The following is a 22,608-nucleotide window of genomic DNA, read 5'->3' as shown; positions in this document are numbered from 1 at the left end:
GAGTGCAATGTCCAAAATTCGCGTTTGACGCTGGGATGTCAATCTGATTGACGAGGCCGTGCCAGGATCATCTCTCGGTCTAGTTGATATGTGATGTCCAAAATTCGCTTTCGGTCTTGGCAGATCAATCTGATAGATGAGGCTATGTCAGGATTGTCTCGCCGTCTCATTGATGGTGTCCTTGTTTGTATGTAATGTCCAAAATTCGCGTTTAGTCTTAACAGCTCAGAACTTTCCATCCAGAGAACTTTCTCAGCACAGATGGCTCCTGCCACGGACAGTTCCAAAATTCGTATCTTTGGGAAGGATATATAATCTTACCTTCCTTTCTAATTGACAAAGTGATCTTTCCCAAGTTTACCGACTCGTAGGGAAAGAACTATCCCAACATTCTCAAAGTTTCAAGTCGCTCCTACGTCACATGGCTATCTCACACGAAGTCGTCGTCGCTATTATTGGCGTCGTGGTGAACTTGCCTACCTTCTGCCTCGTAACTTGGCAATGCTTTCGAAAACGAGAGATTGTTTCCGATGGGCTATTAGGTATGCTTATAGTAAGCCTTTGCTGCTATCTCTTCACTCATATAGATTCACAGAGAGCGGTAACGTTCATACGCCACTCTATGTTCAGCCTCGACGATTCACATTCGACGCCTCATCTTACGCACTCACGCTTCCTTACACGATCCCTCTTCTCCCAGTGTCAACAATCCCTCAACATCAATCTTGATCATATGGGACATCCTTCGGTGGCTTTCTTTGGGTGGTGCATGAGATATCCCTTGACGAGGATAGTTGCAATGCGCTAAGAGTTTTCCTGTATTTTCCTGTATTAAACAAACATTATATACCTACATTTACAGCAGCTCTTTGTCTTAGAAATCTTTGTCTTGAACAATTATGTTTCCTTCAATGCATGCCCCGCTTCCTGTTGTTTGTGATTCACAGTTGATCTGGGCAGGCTACACAGGTACCTACCTACTTAACTCGAGTTCAACTCCACCACTGCACCTTCCTCAACTTTCCCTCCACAACAACAAAGTGAGTACATACGTCCTCCATATGCATACAGCTGATCTGACACAACCCAGATGCATGAAGAGTGGACGCCCGTTCTCGGCGAAATCGCCTCATGGATTGCCGATGAACCGACCGACAACAACCTCAGATTCGGGCACATCGACGGCCCGTGTGCTGCTAACAAAATTGTCGAGGTGCCTCTTTTACTTCAACAAAAGCTCAAGCGAACGAAACGGCCAAGAGGGATCCTTCTTGTCGTTCCTGAGTTCAAGAAAGACCATGTCAAAGCAGCTCTTGACGACCAGAGACATGATCACCTTGCCCCAGTACAGACATTGACGTACACCGAAGCCACGGACATGCTCAAACTTGCCTACAATACGACATCAGGTTAGAGGCTTGAGTCGACCCAACTGCAGGAAAGTACAGTGGTGATTGTCCAAACTGATTCCGGCTACTCAGCGGAGTTTGCGCTGGCTCTTATGAGCCTGACAACGGTGGTAGCAAAAGCGAGTCGAAAGATGCGACTGCTGACCTTATCTTCGGAAGGGATGCATCCCATGACCAAATCTCTATTCACCTCATACAGCGCACCAATTCTGTTCATACTACCAGATGTCCGGGAAAACCCTACCGTTATCATATTTCTGCGGCCCAACCAGAAAACGTTCAATATCGTAGGGAATATACTTTGCAGAGCTCTTAATTTCAGCAAAGTTCCCTTGCATGGCGCAAGACGAGTGCCATTGGTGCAGTCGAATGTTAATGAGCTCGGGACAGATCTTACGATTGATCTGGATTTCCTAACACAGATTGGCATCCGAACCCCAACTCTTGTTCAAGTCAGAGGTCACTTTTGCCTTGTTCTCTGCAACACGCGCGATCTCCAGGTCTTCGACCTTCGATCGAGACAAATCTGCAAGGTCAAACTCAATTCTTCGAAATCCGAGCTGGTAGAACAGCTCAGTTGGGGCCACGGGGTCCAGGCTGCCCCAGGATGTCCATCATATGTCGTAACACCAGCGAAACCACCCAACGAAAGCGCAGTGCGCCGAATGAGTGTCTGCAACGAACAGACAGGAGGATGTCTGGCAGCTTTAATTGAGTTCACGGAATGGCCGACGACTTTCCGATCTCTCCTCCATATCCTCGACAAGAACCAGATGGACAGCAGCTAAGTGTTTAAAGATATGCAGAGACGCCTTTATCTCCAGGGCCTTGCCATTCCCGACGAGTCTGCCTTTGGATGGTCTATTTCACCTGACGTGCATGAGAAAGCCTTCTTCAAAATCTTGAGGATTGTGAACTATGATCATCGTATCGCCCATTTCCTGTGCCAGAAGTCAGAAGATGATCGCGTTACCGCAGGCAAGATCCTGATAGCTGCCGTAGTGGCGTCAGACTATGGTTTTGAGCCGAAGGTGGTCCGCGATGCCGACGAAGGTTTTACCACGAAGCTGAACACTTTCCTCCTGCGCGGCTACTTCGGCGTTTGGGCAGTAACTGGTTACATACCATTCAAGGTAGCGATCATGGAAGCTATCGTCGATCCCGGAGCGACATCCACCATATTCAATCGGTCTCCAACAGTGCTGCAGGATCTGGGTATACAAGTCCAGGGACACGAAATTATTGAAGTCCAACGCAAATGCAGACTTCTAATTCAAGCGTTAAAAGACTCGCAGGTTCCCATCAATGGGATGATCGACTTGTCCACCATCCAGCCACCAATCACGCCCGCAAGACTTCAAGAGATCAAGCTGCACCTTTCAAGAGCGTACCTACACCAGATTGTCGAAATATCCACGGACGAAGAAGGGTTCAGTCATGCGAAAGACAAGTTGTCAGATCAGCCCTTTCACATTTCCGAGGAGTCGGCAGATGTTCTTTTGTTCAAGACAGACTGTCAAGGAGTGTATACCAGTCTGCACTGCTCGGGAGACGGTGGGTCAAGATGTATGAGCGACTTTACGTACATCGATGAGGACATCCTGCAGAAGTTGGATCATGAGTTGAGAGATCGAGGTTATCGTGGTCTTGATGGAATTCGGACAGCCTTGGCCCTAGGGAGCAACAGCTATGAGGTATGCTAGTTTTGTATGTACTGGGTCTTGAGTAAATGAACAGTTTGTTGTTTCTTTAGAATAGGCTAGCAATGGAGAGTAGATGCTTGCAATAGGAAACTTGTATAGAGAGGCCAACTGATGATCAATTGAGACTGAGACCGTTTAGTAGTGTGAAATTTCTGTAGGGAAAGCGAACTAGCGAAGAGGACAGTTCAAGACTCAATCAAGTAGTATGGGATCTCCATCGACCAAGTTATATCCTCTGAGGATAGTAGATAGGGAGTCCTCATTCGCGTCACTGAACCCAATATGCAGCGACATCCCGGATATGGCATGTCATTTCACATTCACGGGTCTCATTATGTTGACATCACGATTAATCGAAGAGCATATTCATCGTCCATAAGTAAGAAAAAGAAAAGGTGCCATTATACTACTTCGCTACCGGTGCATTATATCGTCTGTCTGCAATGAGGCATGGTGGCGGTTCGCCAACCATTGCCTACATATGAATTTGATGGCAGCACCCTGTCCATGTCTCCGATGATTTGAGATGTCATCTATGCCATTGTCTAGACTGGATTTGCTGAATCTTTCGGTTCGTATCTCTTCATCGGAGGAATTGATCAGATCCTCATCTTCTTTTAAGACCACTTGCGGGCCTTGCTCTGACTGACCATTGTTGTTCTCCGTTCCATCACCGGTTATCTCCTCTTGGGTTGGTACATGGTGGAGCGACTCTCCGTACGCGGACACGAGACTTGGTATCCATATTGATATAGTCTCAACACTGGTTTGTGTCGTGGTCGCGGCCATTACAGATCACTCAACTGTGAGACATACCAGTCTTCTGGATCGTCGACATCAGAAAGTTCATTGCTCGCTACCGTTACCCCTGGAGCACGTCGGGAGAGCCGCTGGTTGAGTGTTGGCGGGCCCTGGACTGTTTGTGTATTCTCCTGTTGTGATGGTAGAGAAGGACCGCTTCGTTTGGGAGGTCTGCCTGGTCTGCCACGGCCTTGAACACACAGCTTCTTCGGATTTTCCTTAGCACTCCCAACTGATGGCCTCTTCCGCATAGTATTGGAGTTTAGTGTCGCGGCCGTGGTATCGATGGCCGTGTCGTCACGTCCACTCAAACGCAAGCGATCGTCTGTCCGGTGGGACGAATCCGGGCTTCGTGGGCGATTCCGTTCCCGTGGGCTTCTCGATCGATGTCGCCTGTGGCTTTTTTGCCCGTTCTCGGCCAGTTTCTTCCGCATCATTCGGTTTTCGTCTCGTAGCATGTCATTCTCTCGAAGGAGATCAAAGTATCTCCGTTTGTAGAAGTCGTCTCCTGGGCTCATGGATCGGTAGTCCCTGGATTTGTCATGCTTTGGGGATCGGTAGGGATCTCGACCGCGGTCGTGTCTGTCGTTGTTTTCTGAGGGAACGTTGTGCCTCTGTTCGTCTTCCATGGTTAAACTGCTTATCTTTATTAGAGCGAAAGTAGTTGTTGCTGATAGATAGGTAGGAAGTGAAAAGGGTTGAGATGGAAAGATGGACAGAAAGAAAGTGATAGAAGAGAGAAAGGAAAACAAAGTCAAGAGAGATTGTGACGCGGCCATACAGTCATGCGTGGTTGTCGGCACTTCAACACTTCATCAGCCCTGCCAGTGCCAACAACTGACAGAAATTCCTAAGGCACCAACGAGACCTAGAACGGACTTTAATTTAATTCCTCGTCCAGGCTTCAGAGAAACCTCTTCCTCTCATTAACAATCACATACACGATGGCGAACAATTCCGTGAACAAGAGGTTTGTTTCAATCCCAAGTCAGAAATTCCAGAGCTAACTCTCATAGTAGCAAACCCGTCAAGTCAGATTTGGCCCCAAGCGGCTCCGAGGCAAAGTCCTCTGACGAGCAAAATTCTGCTGAGAAGAAGAATGGGATTGAGACGTCCACCAAGCAAGGCCAAACCTATACCGCGCCCCCATTCTCACTGGAGACTCTCCGTTGGCCAGATCATCCTATCGAGTTACCCGTCTCTATGGAGATAGTCCGCGACCCGTGGGCATTGGAGCGTCGTTAGATGGCAGTATAGAAAGGGATATACAGATTTGCTGTTTGTAAGGCCATAAGCAATTAAATCGTTGAATGGATTGTGATTGAATTCTCTCGTGAAAGCATTGTGCCGGTTGGAAGGTTCCATGATCTTGGATTGATGCTCAACAATGATCCTCCGAATATTCAACATGTAACTAAACTGAGAGGGTACCAAATATACATAGGATTCAGCATCAACCTGTAGTCCTCAATGCGGTCCTTTGCGTGAGTTGACACTAGCATCCAGGCATTCCACTAGGTGCAACTTCTTTGTGACAAAAGCAACCCTCAATATGTCTTTAAAAATCACTCGATTCCCATCGCCGCTGCAATACTCTAAGTCTCATTTGCCAGAACAGCCGCCATATACTCCAACAACCCGTTCAATCCATGCTCTGCTGGCACAACATCAAGTAATCCGCCCATAATCCCCTCCGGGATCCCAGGCATATTGCTGACAAGACGATCCTTGACAGATTCGCAAAAGGCTTCAAAGTTAAAGTATCCGGTTTCGCCTCGCTTACGCATCAGGTGCTTCTCATGTTGGGCAAAAAAGAGGAGTTCCGTCGCCCGGTTGCTCCCGTACCTTTCAAGGGGGCAGGGAGCCTCTCGGTCGAAATGGCCCTCGGGAAATGTAACATCAAGGTCGCTGTTGATCCTGTCCTCCATGTTGATGTTCTTAAACCCTGCGTTTTCAAGCATGTTCAGATCCCAAAACACGTATCCCCACGGAAGGGGCTGCAATGACCGATAGCCGATGTTCTCGTCCCAGAGGTCTTCGCTTATGAAGTAGACGTTGAACCGACCCAGAGCGGACTATGCACTCACGGGGCCCTTGTCGGGGTCTTTGAAGAAGGGAGTTCGGATAATGCATTCTAGTAATGGCTCGTTGGCCCACATTCCAGGTCGGGCGTCGGTCTCGAAAACCTTAGCGTTAAGTGCTTCGTCGGTACTAGGAAAGGGGATACGCGAGATGTCACGAGGGTTCCATTCGACATGCTCTAGCACCGGGTATATGACATCTTGCTGAAGTGTTCGTGCAGGGGCCGTCATGAACTTGTGCAAGAAAGGGAGTCCTAGAGCAATGGGGCTCATGGAGCGGGGCTGCTGGGGGTGGACGATATATTTGTGCAGTCTCGAGCCTAGTTCGACATCGTGTTCTAGGAAATCGTTGAAAGCTAAATGTGTCAGATCTATTCTGAATTAGGAATGCTCATACTCACTCGGTGCAATCTGATTGATTAGAAGGCCGCAGATTCCGGACACCTGCTCTATCTCGACAGTGCAGTAGTGGCTATGCCACGCAAGGAGGACACGATGATCATCTAAACCACTCAAACTGGTGACGGCAGGGGCTTCTACCTTTTCAGCCTCTGTGAGGGGTCTGCTTTTTCCACCATGGTCGTGGAGTGGTGACGCTCGCAACTTTTCCATGATGTCGAGGTAAGCACTGAAGCGGTATAAGGCTCGCTGGAAACGAGATCGAACAAGACGGGTGACATAGAAGTAGTCTTTCTGACTGGTGACGGGGTTCTCGTTGATGAGGGTACGGGGTATCTGGCGACCAAAGTATACAACAGCCTTGTGAAGTTTCCACATTTCTTTGACGTTTTCGAAGGTGAGATCGCGTCCTGGGATCATTCGACTATTGTAGGCTCGATGGATAGCCTTGATGCCGGCCTTTGCACCTTTCCAGGATTCGTTTTTGAGGTTGTTCACAACGCAGGCTTCTTCGAATACGCCATCTGACATGCTGTTGAACAATACGCACGAGGCGATGTAGGATGGTTTGTTCTTGAAGGCATCATGAAGGGCTGAACAAGAAGTGATTGCGTTTCGGACTGGGCGTCTGTTCGGAAGAAACGACAGAGAATGTGACAAAATCTCGATCGGAAGATCAGTCAGAGTGAGGCTGGTCTTGGTTCCTTGCGAGGGATTGCAGCCCGGAGAGGAGCTCATCTTGGTGCCGTTTTCCATCGTGAGGTACGATCAGAAGTGAAAACCCGGACGAAGTTCGTGTGATCAAAAGTGTTGTTTTATTAAGTACGCATTGCCGGGCATCTGATCACCAGATGTGTCACAAGCAAACCCCGAGTAACCGGGACGAAAGAAAAAGAGTTTGGATGGAAAGACTCTGAAGGGACGAAAGAATAAGGAAATAAACAAAACCCGTATGACGTTATGTTTGTTGACACATAAACAGCAGTTGCGATGTCGGTCACGCCTGCTACTTTTGCCAGCTGCTTGTCAACTGCGTGCCAGTGCCAGTGCAATTATTTTCTGCCCTGGAGCATCACCTAGGTATACTTGCCATCCAATCAAATGAATTAGATGTTTGTCCTAGCCCTTTGGTAGTTTTGGAAAGGTTGATCAGGTGATGGAGTTGTTCGGCCTCTTTGCTGGATCAAATTCGGAGTTGACCGTACTTATAATCGGTACTGAGTTGTCTGAGAGCTGTCGTCTAAATATCAAGACGCCAGGAGTAGGCAGTCTAGGTACCAGACTAAATACCCATTATGTTTCCAGATCATGTAATGCTAGAGCTCCCAGGAGCCGATCAGATCCTCAACTGTCGCTATGATCTGGAAGATTCCTTTGTTGTAGTACAACATGTCTTACCCTGCTGCGTAACACACTGTTAGGGCTTTGTTCAACGCATTGAACTTTTGTTTCCGTTCCAAAACAAAGCCACTGTGTAACATGAGTTCAAGCTTCTCTCATTGTCTCAGGTACGTAATAAAATAATTGTCCTCTAAGGCTTAGACTACCATCATAGAGTATTCTGCTTACTATTCTGATCCACCATCAAGCGGTCGAAGTATTTCATCCCTTATGCTTTCGGATGCCCATTGTTCTGAGATGTGTGAATTATAACTGCTCTCTAACCATCGGACTGTTTATACCTAAGCATCATGCGCCCTACCACGGCCTTTCAGTCTATCAACCGCCGAAACCCATATCATCCACGATACCCTTGTTCTTTTATCCTTCTACCAGATAGGTCCATTGTAATCGAACCCAACCTCCATCATGTAGACTACCCAGCTACCATTCTTGGGTGAAAACGAGATTCGTTGCTGTGGCTTGTTGCATTTGTTCGTATAAGCCGACTCGCCAACCTGAAAGAACTCGGCTCCGTTCATGCTGAGAGTATAGTTTGCGACCTCGGTAGTTACGATAGTCACTTGACATCCTTGAACATTCCACGAATAATTCTTCAGGTCTCCGATTGTCCACCAGCCCGTCTTGGAAGCACTTCCAAGCCAGTTCAACAACACATAGCACTGGGTCAGATTGATGGTGGAGTTCAATGTCTAACGTGTTTAGTAAGTACTGTATAGATGCTGCCAATCACTACGCACCTCGCCACATGTAAAGTTGTAGTCGCGTTCGAAGTCTGGGATTTCGTAGACTGGAGTTACTGGGTTAGCAGCAACAAGGGAGAAAAGAGCGAGAGGTGCCCAAGTGAGCTTCATCTTTGAGAATAGATAAGCAATCCTTGCTTGGGGACAGAGTGCTGTGTAGGGATGTGGATGAGGCTGAGTGGTAACTGGTTGTTGAGAATGAGATTATGTTGACTCTGATCACGAGAGATCAGTCGTTCATATACTCCTAAGCTGTTACTATTCACCGGATTCTGCGTCAGAGTTGAACCCTTGGCCTGTTACTGAATCGAATCAACTTTTTACTCGAATCACAATCACGAGACGAGCAGCGTGTTGAATCAGCTGTATCAATCAACATTCACAGTGACATATATCGTTAGATACACTACCATTTGACTTTTTCCTGTTTCATGCAGTTAGTCTTCACTTGCATTGACTTCCTGGTCAGATAACGATATTATTACCTGTTGGAAGCGTATGTAGAAATGAACAATCCAGTATGCGTTGACCATCAAAGCATATTTCCGCCAAACTCCAACTCAAGAAACATCTCGGGTATAGATCGCTTCTATAAGCCATCGACTACAAGGAACTGCTAAAAGATGAATTCACAAAGTTAATGAACAATCTTCGTTTCAAGATAATACAATCGCATTCAATCGTTCGCATGTCGTTGAATGTTACCCTACACTCTCCCGGATCCGGATTAATACTCCACCGATAGGCAGGCAATGATGCTTCCTACCGGGGTAGCTTGCATGTCATAGCGGGGCATCGACCTCGACAGCTCCGACCTTCTTCCGTCTGCCTAGAGGTAAAGCTCAATCCTCAATCATTCTACAATAGCTAGCTGCATTCTCGTTGAGGCAGCAGCTTCTTCCTTTCATATCAATCCCATTTTCTAGCTCTGCAGTTATTGCCCTCTCAAAACACCAACATCTCGTTACCCCGCGCTTATGACCACAGCTCTCACGCCATCGTGAACATCGCCCATCATGGCTTCTACACAGATTAATGCCACGCCGCAGGCGGTGATGGGATATGTTCAAAAGCTCGGCGACAACGACCCTGATTTCCGATACATGGCCTTGAACGATCTGCTCCAACTGCTCAATCATGCCAAGCCCGATTTCCTCCAGCATGATTACAACATAGCTGCTCGTACTGTTGATAGTATCATCAAGACACTCGACGATCAGAATGGTGAAGTCCAGAACCTTGCAGTCAAGTGGTATGTATTTACCTGTCCTACGAATCACCCGCTAATCTCCCCAGTCTCGGCCCTTTCGTAGGCAAAGTCCCTACACCAGTTATTGCGCCCATGATCGAGAAGTTATCGACCCTGAAGCTTAAGAACTCCGTGGACAACGCCGTGCCTTCAATGGCTTTGAGAAACGTTATTATCGCTCTCCCTCGCCCCGTACCCGGTATTCCACCCGCACACGATGTTCAGGAAGCCTACAGTGCCATCAGCCGCGTGCTGATTCCACGACTTATCGGCCCCGGTCCCAGGACACAAGTCCCCAAGAACCCCAAGGTTCCTCTGCCTCCTGTTCCCGAAGGACTCCTACAAAACGAAGGCGACATCAACGCCGAAGCTGTTGATGTGTTGATCGAGGTGGTACGATGTTTCGGACCTATGCTCGTTCAGGTTGAGGTCGAGGCTATGCAGGAGGTGGTCATTCAGCTTTTGGAAAGCGAGAAGGGCACATCAGTTGTCAAGAAGAGAGCTGTTGTTGCCATTTCTATGCTTGCTGTTTATCTATCAGACGAGCATTTGCAGGAAGTCGTCAGACGTATTACGACTGGCCTATCCAAACAAACAAGCCCGGTCACAAGAAGATTATACATCTCGATCCTCGGCAGTATGGCTCGATCGATTCCTTCGAGATTTGGACCTCACCTTGCCTCTACCGCCCCTCTCGTTCTCAAGGCACTTAGCGAGGAAGAGCTCGAAGAGCATATGGAAGCACTCAGCGATGGAGACGACCTCGGTCAGGATTTCAACGAGATTCGTGAGGCTGCTCTTGTGGCTCTCGAAGCTTTCTTGGCATCATGCCCTCAGGAGATGCGACCATTCACAGACGAAACAATAGACGCCTGCCTACGATTCCTCAAGTACGACCCCAACTACAATGCCGACGACGATGACGAAGATATGGAGGATGAAGAAGAGGATGATGAGATGGACGAAGACGACGAGTTCGACGACGACGGTTTCGAAGACGATGACGACGATGCCAGCTGGAAGGTTAGACGATGCGCCGCCAAGACCATGTACATCCTCATCTCAACACGCGGAAGTGGTGACCTACTGGAGAACGGTGTTCTCTACAACAAGACTGCTCCCTCTCTTATTAAGCGCATTTCAGAGCGAGAGGAGAATGTTCGTCTTGAGGTTATTTCAGCACTGTCTCTCCTCGTTCGCAAGACAGGAGAGGGTCTCCACACACCCGATCTTTCTCTCGAAGACTTTGAACCCGAAATGGAATCTCGCATTCCCATCAGCCGCAAGCGTAGACGCCAAAGCAGTGGAGGTGGTGCTACCGCTTCCCAATTCATGTCAGGATCTGGTCTTGTCTCCCCCACCCAAGAAAAGATTCCCCCCAGCGGTCCCCGAGCTGATTTGGCTCGCTTGACACCATCCATCATCAAGGCTATTACCAAACAGCTCAAGGGCAAGACCATTCCCACCAAGCAGGCAGTCATCAGTCTTCTTGATGATATTGTTTCTGTTCAGCACGGTGGATTGGCCGAGTACTTTGACCAAGTCATTGGACCCATCATCGATGCCATCCAACCCAGTGGTTCTGGTCATGTTTCCGCCAACCTGTCATCGCATGCTGGTTCGTCTACAGCAACCCCTAGCACACTTAGGATTACTGCTTTGGGTGTTATTAGCGATATTGCAAAGACACATTCATCTACTATTCTGCAGCCTTATCTCACCAAGATTGTTGATGGTGTTACTTCTGCCGCCAACAACCGATACTACAAGATTTCAAGCGAGGCCATTCGCACTGTCGAGGAACTCGTCAAGACGATCACACCCCCACGATCACGAAACGCTGCCTCCAAGTACAAGGCTGAGCTCGATAAGCTTTACGAGGTTATTTCCAACCGGTCATCTGCTCAGGATGCAGACGCCGAGGTCCGTCAACGTGCGATCCATGCTCTTGGTGTTTTGATCTCTCGAACTTCCACTTCCGAGGGCTCTTCTCTGTTGTCCGCGGACAAGGTCAAGGCTGCTCTGGATATTCTCCAAGAGCGACTTAAGAATGAGACCACCCGTCTGGCTGCAGTTCGCGCAGTTGAAAACGTTGCTCGATATGCCAAAACTCCAGGTCAACTCGAGAAGCAATGGATTCAGGATGTCGCTTTGGAGCTTTCTGCTCAACTGCGAAAGGCCAACCGAGCTCTTCGTGGATCCAGTATCATCGCTCTCCGAAACCTTGCCTTGTCACCCGCTACCAAGGGACAACTTGAACCTGATACCATCAAGGGAATTGCTGCAGATCTGATGCCCATTATTACCAATAGTGATACACATCTGCTTGGCCCAACATTGATCATTCTCGCCAAGTTGGTACCCGAACATCCAGAACTTGTGGTGACCGAAGACATGATCTCTGCACTTTCCGACCTACTCAAGCAACATTACGCAGGTATCGTTCTTGATCAGTTACTCCTCTTTGTTAGCGCTATTGGCGAGAACGGTGCTGGTCAAGAACTCATGACAGGGTTGCTTCAAGGAGTTAGTGTCGCAGGAGACTCCCCAGTCGTGGGTAAGGTGATAGGAACACTACTCGTCACTGGTGGTGAGTCTGTTGGTGTCAAGCTGGATAGCTTTGTGACGGAGCTCTACACAAGCGCTAAGACCGGTGATGAGGCTCGCGTCAGTCTTGCTCTGGCTGTTTTGGGTGAAGCTGGAAAGCGACTCGGAACTGAGTCAACTTTGAAGCCCGACCTCTTCTTGGACCAGTTCCACGATGAGCCCGACAAGGTTTCACTGTCTGCTGCTGTTGCTCTTGGTCAGGCCGGTTCTGGTAACGTTCCCGAGTTCTTGCCTGTGATTTTGAAGACCATGCAAAAGGGCGGCAACACTCAATACCTTCTAATTCAATCCGTCAAGGAAATTCTTCAGTCAATCTCAGCGCAGTCTACTGACCTGCGAAACTATGCTCCAACTATCTGGGAGGAACTCCTCAAGGCCTCCGATAATGTTGACAACAAGGTCGTCTGTGCTGAATGTGTTGGAAGACTTGTCACTCTGGACCCTGCAGTTTTTGTTCCTCGTCTTCAGGTATGTATATCGAATTCTCAATCGTACCCTGCTAACCCGTCTAGGCTCTTCTCGAGAACCAATCTCTCGGCGTCCGAGGAATGGCTGTTCAAGCTGTCCGATACACCCTCCCCGAAAGCGACGAAGTTTTGGATGCTATGCTCAGGGATGTTCTCATTTCGATGCTTCTGACCATCCTCCAAGACTCCGATATGGATATTCGCCGACTTGCTATGACTACCCTTACTACCGCTGCCCGAACGAAACCCGATATGATCCTGCCTCACTTGGGCAAGCTGATGCCTTACGTCTTGCAAGAGTCAGTGATCAAGAAGGAACTCATTAGAGAAGTCATGATGGGACCGTTCAAGCATACCGTTGATGATGGTCTCGAGGTCCGAAAGGTGCGTTGTATCCCGTCAATATATACGTCAATGACTAACACTTCAAACAGAGCGCATACGAAACTTTGTATGCTCTAATGGAAACCGCCTTCAGCCGTATCAACAATATCGACTTTTACGACCGTGTCGTCGCTGGCCTCAAAGATGACAACGATATTCGTCAGCTCTGCAACCTCATGGTGACCAAGCTCATCACCATCGACCCTGACGAGACAACGCGTCGACTCAACTCGATTGCAGAAGCGTACAGAACTGTTCTTTCCGTCAAATTGAAGGATAATGCCGTCAAGCAGGACGTGGAGAAGCAGGAAGAGGCGAACAAGAGTATTTTGAGGGTCACGTTGATGCTCGGTGAGAAGATGAAGGCTACCACAGGCAATGCTGGTGCGGTTGCTAGTAATGCTGGTGCCGCTAGCAATTGGACTGGGTATTGGGAGTGGGTTAACAAGGAGTTTGACAAGCAGTTGAAGTGGCTGCGTGAGGAGAACAGTCAGCTTCAGACGCGTATGGTTTAGTGTCAGTAAAGAGTAGTCGAGTGCACCATACGATACAATACAAATTAGCGAATGATGGATTCGAGTCAGTACGTTTGTCATGTTAATTGCCAATCACCAAGTCTATCCAGCCACTCTACTGATCAGGTATCAAACAACTTCTTCCAGTACTCTAAATCTAATCTAAAAATAGTCTGATCATCTTATGCCAGTTTAGACAAGCACTCAGACTATTTCCTTCTCTATGGTCTAAAGCCTGGGGGGAGGTCTCCATTTGCTTCCATCAGCTGCAAAGCCGCCATCAATTCCTCATACCCATCCTGAAAAACCTCGCCGGTAGTATGGTTGTAATAAACGTTATCGTGTAAATGTTCGATATGATCCTCATCATCCCCAAACAGTTCGTCGGAGAGGTAGTCGTCGCCGTAGTCATCGTTGGAGTCATCCTCCCATTCTTCCTCTCCGGTCATTTGCCACACAGTTTCATCGTCAAGATCCTCGCGTTGGAGCTTGTAGTGATCCCAATCGATTCTCTTTAGGTTCGGTACGAGGTGGGAACTTGTTGCCCACCATGAGTTGAGGCCTTTGATTAGAACGTCTTTTTCCATTGTGCGGGTTCCGCCGTCGCGGCTGTGCTCGCGGACTGTGAGGTGTTCGAGACGGTCGTGGATGATGCCGGTGGTCAATTGGGCGCGTGGTAGGCGGTGACCTTCTAGTTTCAGGATCTTTGGGCAACCAACGGCGTGGAGGAAGGCTTTCAGGGTGCGCGAGCCTTGTTCGTGACGTTCTTGGTGGTGAACGAGTCTGACTTCGAGGTATTCGAGATGAGGAAACACACCCTCGAACTTATCCTTATCTTTATCGGGATCATTGGCATCTAGCAGCTCGGTGGAGGATAACTCGAAGTCCGGGTCAAACGAGCTCATACTTCCTGGTATCTCCGACCCTGATACACATCGGATGCGGAGTTCCTTGATAGGTCTGCCCTTTTTAAAATCGCCATTGCAGATCATTTCGATGAATTCGACATCCAAGTCAATATCGTTGAGATAAAGGGTCTGCAAATTATCCCACAGGTTGATGTGGGAAGTAAAGAACTGTGCTTGCTTTGCTTCCACAAAAGCTGACTTTTCTGTATTGAGGAATCTGAGTTTTGGCATGATAGGGTACGATTTGACTGCATCGCCCATGACGTGGTCCAGTATGAATGCCTTTGGGTTGGTGTTCATATCGCGCCAGACAAAATTGGTGACATTGGGCGTAAGAAACAGAATAGCAGCGAACATGAGCTCCAGAATACCATCATGCTTGAAATCAGGCGAGAACATGAATCTCTGCTTCGTTCTTTCAAGCATACAAGCTGACCAAGCAAGCTTATGAAGACCAGCTTCATCGAGGAGCCTCATTAGGGCAGGCTTGTCAGAAGGACATCTCTTTGCCCAAAGCTTCTTGCAGAGGGGCAATTCCTTCTTTCGTACCCCCGGACCGGTGATTGCCGCAAATGACGAGATGCACTGCACATGAGGCCTGACTTCAGGTCTTTGGATGAGGGTGATGAAGCTGTTGACGACGTCTTGGGGTGTGGTCCATTGGAAATAACGGTAGAGAAGAGGTTCCAGAAGGTCCTTGGTAGCTTTGGAAAGGTATGTTAGACGATGCAAAGCGCTTCGATTTGGCCTGTTTGCTGGGTCAAATTCGGAATCGATATATTCTTCGACTTCGCTTTGCGTATTGTTACTTAAAACTAGACCGATGTTGTAAATGATGTCGAGGGGTAGCTTTGGAGCTGTTGCGGGGCTTGAGGCAGCCATGATGGTACTCTAAGAACCTAAGGGACGAAATAAGGGACGAAATAAATAGCCTAAGATATCATAAGGTGATCAAATGATTTCGTTTCATATGCTTGAAGCATGAAGACTGGTGATAGCGGATGTTGAATAGATACGGTGTTGATGAAAAAGTAAAGATTCACCCCGCCAGTAACGAATAACATTTTAGTGCCTGGATTATCTGTAACACGACTGATCACTCGGTAGATCAGCCACAAAACGCGGCCAGGTAGTTTTTTGCGTATCTCCAACAACAAGCTCAATTAGCAAGAAGTCTACTTTAATTCAGTTCAACTACCGAACCCTTGGGACATCATCTTCGGTACTCGTGAGTTTCACCCTGTAGCACAATCGGCCCCACACCCCGCCTCCCGTCCCGCAGTGGAACGAACTTGCCATCAACAAACAACAACAACACAATGGTAAACCCAAACCCATCTCCCTCTCAACATGCTTCACTAACACGTTCAGAACAAAGATTCAAGTTTCACATTCGTGCACATGCACCGCTCTCGAGATGCAGACCTCTTTGAAGATTTCTGCAAAGATAAACTCCCCGACGACGAAATCTATGTTCCTGCCATCCATCAACCCATCAACCCTGAAGACGAAGATGATGTTGTGCCCGATCAACATGCTGCGTTTGGGATTCAGCGCGCGACGCAAAAGTCAAAGGAACCTGCTTGGAAGGATTTGGGTCTGTCGGAACTTATGAATAAGGGTCCCAGTATAGGAACTGGTGGGAAGCTCAAGGGTTCTGGGAGTACTCTTCCTCGGTAATGATGAGATTCAAGCATGGCGTTGGGGATTGCATTTCTTCATACAGAACAAGGTTCATTAAATAAATGGCATACATTGCCCGGTTTATCCCAAACTCCAAACTCCGCTGTGATATTTAATTCTTCCCCAAGAATCCCTCTCTCTCGAGTACTTCTGGTCTAAACTTGACGAGAAACACAGTCTTGCCAGGCCACATGTCACCCTCTGCAACGGTATGCGCCGTAACTCTAGCAGGGAAATCTGCTCCATCGCAAACACCCTCTACAACACCCGCCACAAACGCAGCGCAGTTCAACTGGCTCATTTCCTTGGGCACGCTGATGTATTGATTGACTAAGGGCTCGTTATCGATAATGTGGTATTCGTCTGGTGTTTCAGGGTTGGCGGATTTCTCGAGTCGGTCTGCTTGACGGTTGAAGAGGTGTTGCCAGATATTTTGCTTGATGAAATGTAGAAGCTGAATAATGCCTAGCGGTCGGGTTTGTGTGCGGACTGGTTCGCGGAAGAGGAGGAGGTCGAGGAGTTTTAGACCGATGGAATGGCCTTGGACGTTAAGACTGCGACGATTAGCATAGATCGCAACAAAGGACAGGCAAACGCACCGTTGCTCCAGCTCTTGAATACCCTTGACTCTTCTCTGCGCATACGTAACCATCTCACCAAACAGATACGCAAAGCTAGCTTGGCTCAGCTCAGCTGTCTTGGTTCTATTAAGAGGTCTGTGGTAGATGGTCTTTCCATTGCTGGGGTATCGTAGGCCGTCCTTGTTGGAGGGGTCTGGGGTTGCGCTGGGGAGTTGGTTGCTCATTATGGATGTCGCTGGTTCATTCTGTAGCCGATGAAGCTGCTGGGTATCGAGAGAGTCGAAAGTGGTGTTGTCGCGATGTTGGTGTTGACGTGGGATTAATGGGAGGTACAGTGACACAGGGTGGAGACGTAGCTCTTGACCGAGCCACACCGAGCTCACCTTAGCATTCCAGTCAATATGGCATCTAATCACAATCAACGATTGAACCATCATTGCATTTATTTAAAAACATGAGATTAATTGACTATATAACTATTGGCTCTTTTCCAAATACATATGTAAGGAGCGAACCAAGTCCGGACCCTCAATTTATCCCCTACTGCACAGTTACAACCTTGGACTTCAACTCCTTCTGCTTAACAGTAGCTTGAATCCATCCATCAGCATCCTGCAAAGCCTGCTTAGGACACTTCTTCCTCTTCAGCAGAAAACCCTGTATCTCAGCCGGACTAAACGTATCCTCAGGAATTAGTTCTCCAAACTTATCCGCAGTCATCCTCAACTCATCATCCCCCTCATCCTTGACCTCCACAACAGCACTTCCATTCGTCTTGGCCATAGGAACAGGCTTGTTTTTAGAAACCTCGTACATTCGATAGAACAACTCGGTAGCTTGTTCGCTGGTGGCATTCTTGAAGCCGACTTGTACGTCCACTCTGCCTGGTCGGATGAGTGCTTCGTCGAGGGATTCGGGTTTGTTGGTTGTCATGATGAGAATGCGTCCTTCGTGGGATGCTACGCCGTCGATGGCGTTTAAGAGACCTGAGAGGGAAATACTTTCCACGGACAAGATGTTATTAGTACCTTTGTTTCCAGTATTTTCTCTGTCTCTTCTGTGTCGTCGTTTTCTTCTGCGTTTCTTGCGTTCTTCTTCAGAGCTGCTGTCCGAGCTGCTAGAGTCAGAATCCTTGTCCTTTTTAGACTTGGATTTCTTCTTCTTGGTAGATTTGTCGGATTTGGATGTTTCGTCTTTATCTTCCGTGCCTTCTTTTTCTTCATCCTTGTCTTCATCACTTGGACGACGTAGACCAGCTGTGTCGATATCCTCCAAAAGCACGATACATCGTCGAGGAAGTCTAGTGAACAGCACAGCCAAATCCTCTTCGCTGATAGTAGGATCCTGAAGACTGATGACATAGATATCAATACCGAAAACACCAGCCAGAGCAAAAGAGAAACTGGTCTTGCCTGTACCAGGAGGACCATGGAAGAGATACCCTCGACGAAGAGGAATACCTCTCGAAGCATACCACTTGGGTGTACCAGGGTGAAGATACTCATTGATATCCCTCAGAACATTATGCTTCTCTTGGTTCTCGAGAATGACAGTGCTCATGGGTCTGATGGGTCTTCGAGCAACTTGCTGCCACATACTCCAGGCGTCACGACGGTTCTCCTTAATCCTAGGCCGGAAGATGGTCGTTTTATACCGAGTGTCGAGGAAAAAGGCGGTCTTGGCGTCCTTTAAAAGACCTTTGATGGGTTCTAAACTGTTAGTGACGTTCTAAAAGGAGCCTGTTAACTTACCGGTTGATCTTCCGAAACAAGAGATCCTCAGTTCCTCGACATCCTTATTGCCCATCCAGCCTTGAGTCTGCAATGTTTCCTTCCTACGGTAAACCCTGAAATATACCCCTTCGTGCCAGAATCCTGTCGTTCCCATAGCTGGTACATATCGTGGGTTCTAAAGAGTCAGTGACGATCATCAAGAGTATCATGTACTTACACATCTCGCGGCATCGCTGGCAAAGTTGAGATACTTGGGAGAGTCATCATCATCTTCAACAACAGTCTTAGCCAAAGCCAAAGCAGAATCCTCCTCCTCATCCCAAGCACTCTTGTATATAGTCTCAGCAGCCAAATGCCGATTCGTAGCCACATCTTCTTGCTCGGACAGAAATTGCATCAGTGTGGAATAGATTTGGTCATTGTCTTTGACGCAAACTGTGCATCGGAGGTAGTCACTGATGAAGCCGTCTATAACGGCGCACACCTGATCGAATAGTTTGGACAAACCCCAAAGACAACCGAGGAAGGTCAAGAGGATTGAGGGATCGAGGCCTAGTTGTGCACCGACTAGTCGATAAACGAAAAGAAAGAGTTGGAGGAGTGGCGATGCTTGACCAGCGGTGGTTAAAACACTGTCCAAGATGCCAGGAAAGGTAGTTGAGTTTTCTGGTTTAGATGTATCGTTCAGCGCCTTGAACCAAGGTGCCATTCTGCCAACGCTTGACAGATCCATGATGTATAGTCGTAGTTTATGATGTAAATTTGTAGTATGTCTATGCTGATAGTTGGTTGATGTCTATACTGAGAAGGTATATTGGTTGATGCAAGACGCAAGACTGTGTTGGCAATGTCGCACCAGCCCTTTTATAGCCAGACCTGATGACCAGAGCCTCAGCCTATGGTTGGTGATGAGATGCATCGTCTCGATTGGTGACTGAGAAAGACCATGTTGGAAGACCTGCATTTATAACAGTCATTTGTTCATGAAGGGTTAGATCATGTTGGTGAGTTTGCCACACGCGCGCTTGTCTTGCCCAGACACAAGAGACTCACGTACACACACAAGAGATTCACCTGCACGCACAAGAGACTCACCGTTTGCCTGCAGCAGTGTATGGGTTGATGTGCATCTCATTTTCGTGATGTTGTTTGTGTAACATCACTTATTATCGCCATATGCACAGCAGGTGAGTCAACAAAGGATATGCAAATCACAGGCTGTGATCGGTGTAGGAGATCAAGTGTGGGGGATTGCGTGTCGGTCATTGCCTATTCTCTGATTGAGTGTGTGTTATGCCGAATGCTATGAGTGGTTGGTAGTCGTCAATACCCAACAGGCAGCACAGCTAACAGCATACAAATGAGGCTGACATTCTACTCCAAGAGAGTAAACAAATCGTAAAATGCACGAATGTTGCCGAATACGATGTTATTCAGCCTTGTTACTGCAGGTTCATCACCGTCACCATCTCAGTGAGCGGTTGGTTGAAAGAGACGACATTGATCAAATGACCAAGTGCATATACTATTCGTATGTATGTTGTACCCGACTTGGCTTGCATTGTCGTATGTACACCGTGAATGAATACACTTGAACCAACTCTGTTGCATTGATCAACTCGGGGATCAATTGTCTCTGATACAACGGTGGTAATGGTGACCATGTCTGACTCGGTCGGAGAATTGTTGAACAAGTGATTGGCAACGGCTATTGAGGGGTTTGTGTGAGGCTCTTACAGAATCCTACCTCGTTGCCTTGAAAAGCTGATCGATCGTGTATATGACCGAAAATGGATTTAGCTGACCATCAGCCTTATCAGGCGTTCTCAATCAATGCATACACTATTTGCTGCTGACTGAAAAGGACTTTGTAAGTGCAAGTGACAATGTCCTATGCAACTGACTACACTGGGAAATATGCATGACAGGCACCGACGTTCCATCAGAATTGAGGCTCAAGTAGCCTACCATTGATACTAAAGTATCTCTATATTCAGGCATCCTGTACACTCGGCACAAACTAAGCAGCAACAGGTGTCTCCTCAAGCTTAGCCTCAGCAAGCTTCTCCTCAACCTCCTTAACACCATCCTTTCCATCCTTGGCCTCAAACTTGACTCCCTTGACACTTGTGTCCGTTCCACCAGCGAGATAATCCTCACTCTCACCAATTTCCTTTCCGGCAGCCTCCCATCGTCGGAACTTGTCCTCGCGCTTTTGACGACACAGCTCGTTCAGAGCAGGCCAGTATGTTTCGTGGTCATACTCAAAATCCATGTCACCGCCCCAGTCAAGGCTCCACAGCTGCTCCGGAGGAACGTACTGCTTCATGTCCTCGTTGAACTTGAGCTTTTCGCGGGTCACGGGGTCGATGAAGGGGGTGATGATCTTGAAGAAACCCCATACAATCCATGGTACTAATTTTGTCAGTCAAGTTATAGTTATTGGAGAGTGACTGGTACATACCGTTGATGATGAGAGCCTTGCCGAGTCGCTCAGGATAATGGTTCTGCAGAATATGCAACACCTCTCTGGCCACAGACACAGGTACACTCGTGTTCTTGCGCTCCTTGCTAGGCTTGAAATTGATCATCAAACTCAACATCTCCACGCCCGGTGGCATAAGATCCGTAACTCGCTCAACCATGTAAAACAAATGATGAAGCTGACGAGGACTCTGATCCGTGTTTTGTCGCGCAGGGTTAAGATACTGACACGGTCTACCCTGCTTATCATAACCGACAATGATTTGTTTTCCGGTTTCTTGCTCGGGAGAAATGTACTCAGGAGTGAACCCCTCCAGACCGTACTCACGACGCCATGCAAGTGTCGCCTTGAGACGTTTGGCCGAGTCGTCGACGGTCCACTTTGTGGCACGGAGATAACGGAGGAGACATTCTCGGGTGAGCCATGAGCGTTCGTGGTCTGTGATGGGACCTGACTTGTCCTCTTTGTCGGGTTGCTTCTCGCACTGAATCTCGGTGAAGCCCTTGACTTGTTCTAGGAGAGCCTCATACTTTGTCTTTTGGTCTTCTGTCAATTCTGGGCGTGGTGTAGGTTGACTGTTTGGTCCTGGGCTGGCGATGGGTGTCTTTCTAGGACCAGCGGTGTTTTCTGCTGAGCTTGCCATTTTTGAGACCTGGGTTGAGTCTGATAATGTGCAAGTGTTGAGTCTGAGATTGTTGAGTCTCACCGCTTGGTGTATGAGTAATGTCAAGTATGACGAGCTCCTTATCAAATCCGCCAGAGAATCAAAAAACAAAAACAATTCTTCTTTCAAATCTCTAATTAAAGAGACTCAAGAAAGATAGAAGGTGAGTGTAAGAAGGTGAGAGCAAGATCAAAGCTCTTATAATTCAGGAGAAGATAAATTGTCTTCTTCCATCAACAATCTAACGACTTGGCAACGACAGCCGTACCTAATTCTAACCAATCATAGAACTCTCTCGTAATTTTAGAGCCCCGGATCGGCTTCCGCCACCTGCAATTACAGGGGGAGCTTCACTGATTTTCCAGGGACCTTCGGATTCATGGGAATCTTATCTTCCATCGTGCAGAATTAGGAGGATTTGACATGCATTTGATTGCCATCAGACTCATAATCGTATTCCATCTGAGACATTGGATATTTCGGAGTTAATCGATTATGCTAGAAAGATTCAATTTTATTGCCGAAAATTGGTCTCGTCTTATTGTGAGCTACCCTATGGTCAAAGTAAATATTGGGATGAGCGGAACAGATTCGACTATTTAGATAACAGCAAGGACATAAGAAATAGAGTGTATTCTTCAGTATCGAATCCTCTATTGACTGCTTCATCATACAAAGTATTATTCGGAGTTGTGGCAGTGAAACAGTTCGGTAACGGTAATTCTTCATGGTTGAACAGGTGATACCATTAGGCTTCAAATACTAAGCCGTTTCGCTGCTCAATCCCTTATCAGT

The 22,608-nt window shown here is 47.7% G+C and overlaps 11 protein-coding genes across 11 annotated transcripts; 4 read left to right on the top strand and 7 right to left on the bottom strand.

Annotated features, from left to right (window-relative positions):
• Positions 1-899: 899 nt before the first annotated feature.
• FIESC28_04065 (uncharacterized protein) lies at positions 900-3,112 on the top strand (the record flags this gene model as incomplete). Its single annotated transcript, XM_031158212.1, has 4 exons — positions 900-1,040; positions 1,091-1,409; positions 1,482-2,018; positions 2,208-3,112. The coding sequence occupies 4 exons, from the start codon at positions 900-902 to the stop codon at positions 3,110-3,112; spliced, it is 1,902 nt and encodes a 633-aa protein (XP_031017661.1).
• Positions 3,113-3,900: 788 nt separating this feature from the next.
• FIESC28_04064 (uncharacterized protein) lies at positions 3,901-4,542 on the bottom strand (the record flags this gene model as incomplete). The annotated part of the gene is made up of 1 exon (XM_031158211.1): positions 3,901-4,542. The coding sequence occupies one exon, from the start codon at positions 4,540-4,542 to the stop codon at positions 3,901-3,903; it is 642 nt and encodes a 213-aa protein (XP_031017660.1).
• Positions 4,543-4,857: 315 nt separating this feature from the next.
• FIESC28_04063 (uncharacterized protein) lies at positions 4,858-5,158 on the top strand (the record flags this gene model as incomplete). Its single annotated transcript, XM_031158210.1, has 2 exons — positions 4,858-4,883; positions 4,933-5,158. 2 exons carry the CDS (start codon positions 4,858-4,860, stop codon positions 5,156-5,158), a joined length of 252 nt encoding a protein of 83 aa, XP_031017659.1.
• Positions 5,159-5,508: 350 nt separating this feature from the next.
• On the bottom strand, positions 5,509-7,149 carry FIESC28_04062 (uncharacterized protein; the record flags this gene model as incomplete). The annotated part of the gene is made up of 3 exons (XM_031158209.1): positions 5,509-5,910; positions 6,001-6,350; positions 6,396-7,149. 3 exons carry the CDS (start codon positions 7,147-7,149, stop codon positions 5,509-5,511), a joined length of 1,506 nt encoding a protein of 501 aa, XP_031017658.1.
• A 1,013-nt stretch (positions 7,150-8,162) lies between these two features.
• FIESC28_04061 (uncharacterized protein) lies at positions 8,163-8,648 on the bottom strand (the record flags this gene model as incomplete). Its single annotated transcript, XM_031158208.1, has 2 exons — positions 8,163-8,486; positions 8,535-8,648. 2 exons carry the CDS (start codon positions 8,646-8,648, stop codon positions 8,163-8,165), a joined length of 438 nt encoding a protein of 145 aa, XP_031017657.1.
• A 905-nt stretch (positions 8,649-9,553) lies between these two features.
• FIESC28_04060 (uncharacterized protein) lies at positions 9,554-13,759 on the top strand (the record flags this gene model as incomplete). Its single annotated transcript, XM_031158207.1, has 4 exons — positions 9,554-9,789; positions 9,834-12,861; positions 12,906-13,244; positions 13,295-13,759. 4 exons carry the CDS (start codon positions 9,554-9,556, stop codon positions 13,757-13,759), a joined length of 4,068 nt encoding a protein of 1,355 aa, XP_031017656.1.
• Positions 13,760-13,980: 221 nt separating this feature from the next.
• Positions 13,981-15,549, bottom strand: FIESC28_04059 (uncharacterized protein; the record flags this gene model as incomplete). Its single annotated transcript, XM_031158206.1, has 1 exon — positions 13,981-15,549. The coding sequence occupies one exon, from the start codon at positions 15,547-15,549 to the stop codon at positions 13,981-13,983; it is 1,569 nt and encodes a 522-aa protein (XP_031017655.1).
• A 437-nt stretch (positions 15,550-15,986) lies between these two features.
• FIESC28_04058 (uncharacterized protein) lies at positions 15,987-16,347 on the top strand (the record flags this gene model as incomplete). Its single annotated transcript, XM_031158205.1, has 2 exons — positions 15,987-15,989; positions 16,039-16,347. The coding sequence occupies 2 exons, from the start codon at positions 15,987-15,989 to the stop codon at positions 16,345-16,347; spliced, it is 312 nt and encodes a 103-aa protein (XP_031017654.1).
• Positions 16,348-16,462: 115 nt separating this feature from the next.
• Positions 16,463-17,155, bottom strand: FIESC28_04057 (uncharacterized protein; the record flags this gene model as incomplete). The annotated part of the gene is made up of 2 exons (XM_031158204.1): positions 16,463-16,904; positions 16,950-17,155. 2 exons carry the CDS (start codon positions 17,153-17,155, stop codon positions 16,463-16,465), a joined length of 648 nt encoding a protein of 215 aa, XP_031017653.1.
• Positions 17,156-17,471: 316 nt separating this feature from the next.
• FIESC28_04056 (uncharacterized protein) lies at positions 17,472-19,397 on the bottom strand (the record flags this gene model as incomplete). Its single annotated transcript, XM_031158203.1, has 3 exons — positions 17,472-18,640; positions 18,683-18,839; positions 18,882-19,397. 3 exons carry the CDS (start codon positions 19,395-19,397, stop codon positions 17,472-17,474), a joined length of 1,842 nt encoding a protein of 613 aa, XP_031017652.1.
• Positions 19,398-20,684: 1,287 nt separating this feature from the next.
• On the bottom strand, positions 20,685-21,792 carry FIESC28_04055 (uncharacterized protein; the record flags this gene model as incomplete). The annotated part of the gene is made up of 2 exons (XM_031158202.1): positions 20,685-21,079; positions 21,129-21,792. The coding sequence occupies 2 exons, from the start codon at positions 21,790-21,792 to the stop codon at positions 20,685-20,687; spliced, it is 1,059 nt and encodes a 352-aa protein (XP_031017651.1).
• Positions 21,793-22,608: the final 816 nt, after the last annotated feature.

The sequence above is a fragment of the Fusarium coffeatum genome, assembly GCF_003316985.1.
Source record: "Fusarium coffeatum strain FIESC_28 chromosome Unknown BRIP53273_contig_84, whole genome shotgun sequence".
In the NCBI taxonomy this organism is placed as follows: domain Eukaryota; kingdom Fungi; phylum Ascomycota; class Sordariomycetes; order Hypocreales; family Nectriaceae; genus Fusarium; species Fusarium coffeatum.
Note: the sequence above shows the minus strand (reverse complement) of the source record. Positions and strands in the feature narration are given on the sequence as shown.